The sequence below is a fragment of the Portunus trituberculatus genome, chromosome 43 (genome assembly GCF_017591435.1).
Source record: "Portunus trituberculatus isolate SZX2019 chromosome 43, ASM1759143v1, whole genome shotgun sequence".
Taxonomy (NCBI): Eukaryota; Metazoa; Arthropoda; class Malacostraca; order Decapoda; family Portunidae; genus Portunus; species Portunus trituberculatus.
Window position 1 is genome coordinate 16,525,677 of NC_059297.1, and position 10,000 is coordinate 16,535,676.

The 10,000-nt window shown below is 38.5% G+C and overlaps 1 protein-coding gene across 3 annotated transcripts in view; it reads right to left on the reverse strand.

Annotated features, from left to right (window-relative positions):
- LOC123518176 overlaps positions 1 to 10,000 on the reverse strand; it is a 273,942-nt gene that overhangs the window by 13,042 nt on the left and 250,900 nt on the right. For all 3 annotated transcript variants that reach the window (XM_045278865.1, XM_045278866.1, XM_045278864.1), the window contains one exon: positions 3,272 to 3,396. In XM_045278865.1, the coding sequence (XP_045134800.1) occupies positions 3,272 to 3,396 (125 nt within the window). The remainder of the gene's footprint in view (positions 1 to 3,271; positions 3,397 to 10,000) is intronic.

The following is a 10,000-nucleotide window of genomic DNA, read 5'->3' on the forward strand; positions in this document are numbered from 1 at the left end:
AACTGGATAAGAACGAAGAATAAGAAGCAAGTGAAAAAAAAATGCGTGTGAATAAAAAATAGAAACAGTGTGTGTGTGTGTGTGTGTGTGTGTGTGTGTGTGTGTGTGTGTGTGTGTGTGTGTGTGTGCGTGCGTGCGTGTGTGTGTGTGAGTACTCTGTATATAACGATCCAATTGTTATTCTTTTAAGCAAACTTCTATAACGGAGCATAATAACATGTTTGCTCCCTCGTAACAAAACATCAGTCTTTGTATCATTTAAATGGGATGGTTTACTTATAGAAGCGCTATGTTTACCGCTCAGGGTTTAGTCACGCTTGTTTTATTGCATTAAGGAATCGATGCGTTTACCCTTTCAATAGTTTTTTGAAAGGATTTATATTTAGGGATTAAAGGTGTACCTCGATTTTTAGTTTATTTGCTCTATCTCGTCCCTTTATGACATTTTGTGATACGGAGGTGGACTGAGTGTGGGAGGTGGTGGTGCTGGCGTTGGTATAGAGAGGACGTTTGTGAGAGAGAGAGAGAGAGGGAGAGAGACAGAGAGGAGGATGTGGGATGAGTGGGTGGAGGGTTGTGTGGGTGATGAGTGGTGTGGGAGGTGGTAGACTGGTAGTGCTGGTGGTGGTATAGAGAGGAAGTTGGGGAGAGAGAGAGGAGGGGACAGAGGAGGATGTGGGATGAGTGGGTGGAGGGGTTGTGTGGGAGATGACTGTGTGTAGTGAGGCGTAATGATTTGCTTTTGGGAGAGAGAATGGCAGAGGAAAGGTAATTCTGGAGAGAGACGCGGAGATCAGTAAGAGAGGAGAAACTACTCTAAAACTATTGAGATCATGAGACGAAAAGAACATAAAAGAAGAGAGTTTAAAGAAAAAAGACAGGATCGTATTGGCACAGAGGCTTAGAATAATCTCTTAAAGTACAGAGGGGAATGATACGAGGGGTTGGAAATAGATATATCGTAATAGAGTAAGATTAACAGCGAGGCGAATAAATAGATATTTTTTTTATCTCTTCATTTTTACGTTTTTTTTTATATTCATCTTCAATGCTTGTGAAGGAAGGAATAGAGAGCTGGATGTCATGTTATGCTCTCTCTCTCTCTCTCTCTCTCTCTCTCTCTCTCTCTCTCTCTCTCTCTCTCTCTCTCTCTCTCTCTCTCTCTCTCTCTCTCTCTCTCTCTCTCTCTCTCTCTCTCTCTCTCTCTCTCTCTCTCTCTCTCTCTCTCTTTCTGCCTTCGTTCATTCATTCATTCACCCTCTCTTTCTGTCTCTTCCTCCACTACTCCATTTTTCTCTTTATCCCTTCTTGTTTTTCCTTCTTTTCCTCCTCCCTCTCTTTCTTCCTCCGTTCCTTTCCTCCTTCCTTCTTTTCCCTCCTTGCTTCCTTGTATCCTTTCTTTCTGTTCTTTCTTCCAGAGAGAACTAAGAATGTGCATTAATTTTGCTCCGCCAAGTGCTGGTGTGCACACGTCTTTGTTCCTGCAGGCTAAACTTACAGGTATGTGAGTGTTGTATTGTGTTGTGTTGTGTTGTGTGGTTCTGGAGAGAGAGAGAGAGAGAGAGAGAGAGAGAGAGAGAGAGAGAATATGTGTGTTTGTATATGTGTGTTCTGAATCTTTGTGTCTTGGTGTCTGGATCAGGAGAGTCGTGTGTCTTGCAGCTTCCCGCGGTCTCTGACAGGCCCGTCCCATCACTTTAAACAGGTGACAACGAGGAAGAAACTGCATGCATTTATTTAGAAAGCATGAAGGGGGTGGAATACTCGTTGTGTGTGTGTGTGTGTGTGAGAGAGAGAGAGAGAGAGAGAGAGAGAGAGAGAGAGAGAGAGAGAGAGAGAGAGAGAGAGAGAGAGAGAGAGAGAGAGAGAGAGAGAGAGAGAGAAGGGGGGTTGAGAAGAAGGGAGAGCTGTAGTGTAGATAATGGTATGCATACACGCGTGATGGAAATATAGCGGTGTTTTTAGGGTGAGTTTCCTGATGTCATATCTCGTACGTGCACAAAACTTGGAGCTGATAGAAGAGAGCAGAACATACATTTATGAGTGAACATATTAGAACCCTGAGATTCAAAGGGACTGTAAGGGAGTAAAGCTAACCAATACATATATATAGTTACTGGCTCCGGACTGATAATTTCTAATGGTTCAGCGTAATTTAATGGAATTTATTTGGTATTCTATAAGTGAGTTTAAGGTGTTTGACAAGGCACCATGAAAGGCTCTTGAGAAGGTTAAGAGGTATGGGATGTATTGTGAGGTGTCATGCTGGATAAGGTCATGCTTAGGGTTGTAATTAATGGCTCTAAATTTGAACCTTCAAGTGGCAAAGTTTTAAAACCATCAATATTTTGCATTCATTTTAATTGTTTATATTGATATCTAGATTAGCAGAGATGTTAATAGAATTGCTGATGACATGAAGATCAATAGATAAATCACGTCGGATTCGGGTGTTACCGTTTTGCAGAAAGTCTTAGATTGGACACATCAATGGACAAATAGATGACCAACGAAGCTTAACATTAACAAATATAAAGTAATCAGCGTAGTTAGAAGAAATCCACACAGTTTCTATACAATAAAGAACCAGGCTTTAGTCAATTCAAAAGAACGAAAAAGAGTTACAGTTAGCCTAGATTTTTTTTTATATAAGTCATAAACTACTTCTATAATTATAATGAAATGATATATATGTAGTAATGCGCAATGGTGAAATAAAATACAAATGTTTATGTTCATTTGAAAATAAAATGCATCAATAAGACCTCAATAGAAACACACATAAGATAATATTACGATAACAGAAACGAAGTAAGACGAAAAGAGGAGCAAGAGGAGTATGAAGGAGTATGAGGAGGAGGACGACGAGGAGCAAGAAGGAAAAAATCTGGAAATGTTTTGAAGATGATCACGATGGTAAGACAAGGGGAGGGGGTAGATGGAGAAAGTCAGAGGTAGAGGTAGGAAGCTGAAGGCTGCTGAGAGAGAGAGAGAGAGAGAGAGAGAGAGAGAGAGAGAGAGAGAGAGAGAGAGAGAGAGAGAGAGAGAGTAGTGGAGCTTTCTGAGAGACAGGCAGGGGAGGTAGTCTTGCGTGATAGAGAGAGGGAGAAAAAATACGGAGGAAAAGATAATATGAGGAAGGGAAGTGAGTGGGCAGTGGAAAAAGGGATTTGTTGAGAAGAGAAGGAGGAGGAGGAGGAGGAAGAAGAGGATGAGGGAATGGAGGAAAAGGAAAAGAACGAAAAGCTTTTGTCGAGCTGAGAGGACTTACCTATGACGGTCTGAGCGTTGTCTCGAAGCGTGAAGGCACTGAGAACCGTCGGCGGGCTGCTTCCCTCCCTGTTGGTCGCTTGTATCACCAAAGAGAACTCCTGCCCAGCCTGGAGCCCCGTCACGCTGCCACAAGGAAAGTAAAGGCGATGGTGGTTTAGTCAAGGAGTGTGTGAGTGTTTTGCTGTAGTGGCTGCCTCGTATTGCATTGTGTTGTGGTGTGTGTGTGTGTGTGTGTGTGTGTGTGTGTGTGTGTGTGTGTGTGTGTGTGTGTGTGTGTGTGTGTGTGTGTGTGTAACGTCCATAAATTTTACTTCAACAACAAAAGTCTATATACCTCTTCCTTCTCCATCTTTTTCTCCTCCTCCTCCTTCTCTTCCTCCTCCTCCTCCTCCTCCTCCTCTTCCATCTTCTTCTGTGTGCCTACAATGCTTTTCCCAGCACATTACTAACTCACCAAGCACTATTACTCTCTTCCATCACAGGCAAAGATTAGCCAGCATTTCTTGTCTCCTCCTTAAACCTCACTAGTTGTTCAATGTTCAGTGGTATGTACTCTTTGCCAGACAAGAGGTAGGATGGCTGGAGAGTAGCTTTCCATGTTGTGCTCTCCCTCTTATGCTGGCGTGTTCATTTAAGTCTATTATAGTTCAGTAAAGTTCAATAGCCCTGTCTAGGAGCAATAGGTCTGTTGCTGCCTGTAAAATCTTTGTAATCCTTTGTAATCCTCTTCTTTCTCCTCCCTCCTTCCTCCTCTTTTCTTCTCTTTATCCTCTTCCTCTCCTCCTTTTCTCCTCCTCCTCCTCTTCGTCTTTTTCCTCCTCCTCCTCCTCCTCCTCCTCCTCCTCCTCCTCCTCCTCCTCCTCCTCCTCCTCCTCCTCCTCCTCCTCCTCCTCCTCCTCCTCCTCCTCATCCTCCTTCCTTCCTCCTCCTCCTCCTCCTCCTCCTCCTGTTTCCTGTCTCCTTCCTCTGCTTCCTCCTCCTCCTCTTCCTCCTCCTCCTCCTCCTCCTCCTCCTCCTCCTCCTCCTCCTCCTCCTCCTCCTCCTCCTCCTCCTCCTCCTCCTCCTCCTCTTCATTCTTGTCTCCTCCCCTCGTCCTTCTGCTCTCCCAATTTCTTGACATGCCATCTTCACACACACTCTGACCTGTCCTTCCTCCCATCTTAAGTGTCCCTCCCTTCCGCAATCTCTCCTCCTCTCTCCTCTCCTTGCTCTCCCACACTCCATCGCCCTGACCTGTCCTCCCTCCAAGTAACTCTCTGGGTTGAAAAGTTTTGACAGAATCTTTTAAACTCACGTGAAAGAGTTTCGTGTCGAGGAAAGTAATATTCAAAGACCCCTGGATACAACTTTCTTCTTCTTCCTTCCTTCTTTCCGTGCGATACGCTTTCTTGAACAACTTGATAGACAATATTTTGAGGCAAACCCAACTCGATAGGTTTTGCTGGAGAAAGGAGAAGCAAGGCGAGGGAATTCTTCTCTTTTTCCTCATCGTTTGTTTAGAAATTCAAGTCACAGATGTAGGAAAGGTAGGGTTTGGGTATGGAGGTGCGCTGGTTCATTCTTTCATTCGTCTGGTCCTGTGGGCAATGTAACCTTGTATTCTTAAAATATTTTGTCTTTTTTTCTATTCTGGAACTTGATAAAAGACGAGAAGTGGGTGGATGAGGTTATAAAAAAGTTTAGCGACCTGATATAAGACTGGAGTGGGCGTGACAAAAGACAAAATTTCGTTGCCTTGGTTCTTGTATGCTAACACTATGTATGCTTTTGAGAACGTTTGGATTTATTGAGTGTGGATAATGTCAAATGCACGAGATATGCTTAAGATATAAGTTATTCGTGTTCATTTAAATGATGATATATACTATGATAACAATTCTATTTGGAATGGTTGTTCTTAAGTAGTGCGAGGTGAGTCAAAGGCAGATAGAAAGACATGATGCATTATCTTCACGTACTGGTTGTCCGAATCTTCCAATGGTATGTGAGATGAATAATTTGACTGTGATTATCTACGAAAGAAATCGTGCATATAACCAATGAAAAACTTGTACTTCATTATGTTTATCGCTCATACATTAGAAAAATCTAGTTACAATTATACACTAAAAATTGAGTGATCAAATTCTTTTATAGAAGGTTCTATGTGTTATGTGAAAAAAATAAATAAGTGAAAAAGAGGAGACACATGTTGTAAGGATAATATTGAATTATAGAAGTGACGAAAAGAGTTACACAAGTTATCTGAGAAAATGGAAGTGTGAAAAAAACGTATTCTGTAGAGACGAATTTGGTTGTGAAGATGACGAATAGAATTACGTTAGTTACTTGCGGGAAAGAAACAACAACGGGAAAGACGACAGCAATTTCAGCTGTGTGTGTTCCATTCTTTTTTTTTTTTTTTTTTTTTACAAGATGTGTCCTGATGATGAAATTACTTACTGGACTGTCATTATTATTATCACTATTTCAATTATTGGTATTATTTTCTTTATTATTATTATTATCATTAGTAGTAACAGTATTATTATTATTATTATTGTTATTATTATTATTATTATTAGTAGTAGTAGTAGTAGTAGTAGTAGTAGTAGTAGTAGTGCAGTAGTAGTAGTGGTAATAGTAGTAGTAGTAGTTGTAGCAGCAGCAATAAGAGCAGTAGGACCAATAGTAGTAGTAGTAGTAGTAGTAGTAGTAGTAGTAGCTGTAGTAGTAGTAGTGATAATAGTATCATCACAAATATTCTTGATTATATTTGTGCATCCTTATCACTATTATTAATGACATCATCATCATCATCATCATCATCATCATCATCATCATCATCATCACCATCATCATCATCATCATTCATCATTATCATTACAGTATTTCAGAAGGGACAAAGCGCACAATGTGTCAAGAGAAACAAGAGCTTGCCACAAAAACAGATTACAAAGTGCTTCATGTTTTCTTTTCACTTTCGGTCCCAAGGTAATTAGATGAGTCGTGGGGAGAAGCGTGAAACATTAAGCAAAGGAGAGAGATTGCTTGAGAAAATAGCCATTTCTCCAACATTAGAGTACTGATGTGCCAGGCGATGAGCCTCTGGTAGTGTGTGTGTGTGTGTGTGTGTGTGTGTGTGTGTGTGTGTGTGTGTGCGCGTGTTTGTGTGCGTGCGTTTGTGTGCGTGTGTTTAAGTGTGCGTGCTTACCGTGCGTGCATGAGTGCGTCTCTCTCTCTCTCTCTCTCTCTCTCTCTCTCTCTCTCTCTCTCTCTCTCTCTCTCTCTCTCTCTCTCTCTCTCTCTCTCTCTCTCTCTCTTTCCCCTAAACTCTCCCGGATCGCCTAAACAGAGCCGGCAGGACAGGTGTGTGCGTCACGGATCGGTCACCCCCTCACCGCTTGATTAGTCACGCGTCCGCTTTTCCCTATTAATGTTTTCACTCGTAATTAACCCCGGAAGAGTCTCTAATTAAGGTAGAGGTGAGCTTGTTTGGAGCGCTGCCTCCCGCGCCGAAGAGGCAATTAGGGATATTAATAGGTGTTTCAGGTGAGATTATGAGGCGTGGGAGAGAGAGAGGGTTGGGGAGTTGGCAGGCGGGGAGGAGTGGGAGAGAAAATCCAAACAGACAGGTAGACAGAAAGACAGACAGACAAGCAGACTGGTAGAGATAGGAATATATACATGTAGAAATGAAGACAGACTTAACGAAATATAATTGTAGAGAAATCAAAGTGAATCTTAATTAACATACAAATCAAAATAAGTCTTGAAATTATGCATTCTACCATAAGATAATTTAAAGAAAATAATTGTTACATATCTCAGTTTACGAGCTTCATTTTATATTTGCAAAGTAACTTTTTTTAATAACGCATTCAAGGTCATAAAAGTATTTAAAAAAAAAGTTTCGCCTTCCTTTATTAACACCGCTGTAATTACGAGAAGTCTTTTATTTTGCGCATTAATATTTTCCTACTTCCTGTGTTTTCATTATTACAATCTGGGACGTTTAAAGTAAAATGATAAATTATTCTCTTTTCCTATCATGGAGTCAACCTCGTAGGCCTACCGTGTGTGTGCCGCAGGACGGAGAGCTAATAGGTTGGTCTCTTTCTGTCTTCCTCTCAAGCCGTTCCTTTTGTTCCTTCTTCTCCTCGTCCTTTTGTTTCCATTTAATTACTCCTCCTTGTCCTCGTCCATCTTTCGCCCTCTCTTTGCCCTCCTCCTTCTCCTCCTCCTCCTCCTCCTCCTCCTCCTCCTCCTCCTCCTCCTCCTCTTCCTACGCCTCCTACTCCTCCTCCTCCTCTTTTTCACCTTATTCCGTACATTTTTATCTACCTATTTAATATCTTCTCATCCCTAACTTTTCACCTCCATTTTTTCCCTCCTTTTTCCTTGTTCTTTTTATTTCCTTTTCCTTCCTCTTTCCTTTAACCTATTCGGTTTTCATATTTTCTCCCCACCATTACCATTATCATTATCAAGTCCCATTTCTCCCCCTCCCTCTCTTCTTTCCTTCCCTTATCGCATCACCAACAAACTTTCTTTCAATATTGTGACTTATCTTTTTGTCATATTATAAGTCCAATCTTGTAGCCTTAATTTTATAAGAATCGCTGTTGAACAATAAAAAAAACAAGCATAACACTGTAGATAAAACTAGAAGGTGATACATAAATTTACTGGCAAAGAGGTAGATTGTAAAAGAAGACTGCGAACTGAAAATGTATAATTTCAAATGTTTCTTTTTTTTTTTTTTATTTATATTCATTTATGAAAGAGAGATTAACTGCAAAATTTGATTATTACTCTAAGCCTCACTCACTGCTCTGAAATGGCAATCTAGTTGCAGGAGGAATGAATAAGTGGTGAGAATATTTCATACATATATCCTGTACTCCTTCAAATGCAATTTATGAGTAAAAGTTCGAAAATGTTAAGATGTCTTCATTACTGACCCTTAGATTTCATGCTGTTTGCGTTTACTTTATATTCCTATGCATATAAAAGTGTTTGGGAAGAGTCATATGAAGACGTGAATAAAATTTAAAAGTATTAATTTTGCGAAGCCCTTTCCATTACAAGAGGATTACTGGGTAACAAACGATAATGACTTTTTTTTCTAGGGTTAATTGATGCACAAAATTAATCGGAAGTTTTTTTCAGTCTTTGTATTCAAATTGCCGAGTAATGGAACAAAAGCAGTGAATGGGTGGCGGTAGGAAGCGTGAAAACCAGTGAGTCGTTAATTCTTGCTTAGATAAATATGTTATTTGGCAGGGTAGCATTACTAATCATAACATCCATATTGTTATAGTCCATAGAGGATATATTTTTACGAGGCAGCCATACCAATCATCTCACATAATGCTGCGGGATTTTGACAGTTATTTCAGCAGCTTTTTCTGTCAGGCTTTAAATGTACGGAAAATAACAATAGTGTATTATACGAGTATGTCAGTCCTGTTCAACCGTCGATAGACTACTTTTTTACTCAACGTCCTCACTCCGCTTCAGTTTGTGTGCAAAGGAGGGGAAGGAAGATGGACAGAAGGCTTACACAGTGCTGTCGTTTTCTCGTTGAAAGAGACGAGATCTGGAGTACTAGTAGTGTTTGCACACCAGATCACCTCACCATAGCTCCGATGGTTCCCTGTTATTCTTTCTTCCTACACTCACATTTCCTCTTTTTTTTTTTTTTTCTCTCAAGGACAAAATAAACTTCCGGAAAAAAAATTTCGTTTTTTAAATATTTTAATGTCCTCAAGAATCTTTCTCCGTTTTATTTATTTTTGTTATAATAATTCATTATTATTATGAGATAATACAAAGAAAACGACGACGAAGTAGTTATATCTAGCAGTGGAGAGACACTAGATATATTTACGAATACTTATTGAATATATAAACTACACTGAAAGAAAATTCAAACGAAAACAGCAGGAAATCGCAACAATTAGGAAAAAAAAAAAAAAAAAAATATATATATATATATATATATATATATATATATATATATATATATATATATATATATATATATATATATATATATATATATATATATATATATATATATATATATATATATATATATATATATATATATATATATATATATATATATATATATATATATATATATATATATATATATATATATATATATATATATATATATATATATATATATATATATATATATATATATATATATATATATATATATATATATATATATATATATATATATATATATATATATATATATATATATATATATATATATATATATATATATATATATATATATATATACAATATATATATATATTTTTTCTCTTATATATAGATGATAATAGCGATATGACACTGAAAACAAATTAAAAAAGTACATCACTGCAAAAGCTGTGAGCTTAAAAAAATGTAATAAAACAACACGCAATGAATGTGATGCAAAATCAGGACGTGATGCGCAGAGTCCATCGGTATCACTATTAACAAAAGAACGAAAAAAATCGGTGTTTAACAGAGGTGAGCGCCAAGATGAGCTGCAAGACGCCTGGAGGCACAGTGGATGGAGGGAGATGTCACCATACACTGTATTCACAATCAGTGTTGCTGTTGTTACTGTTGTTGTTGTTACTGTTGTAGATGTTGTTGTTGTTGTTGTTGTTGTTTTCGTTTTTATTAGTGTATTATTATTATCATTATCATTATTATTATTATTATTATTATTATT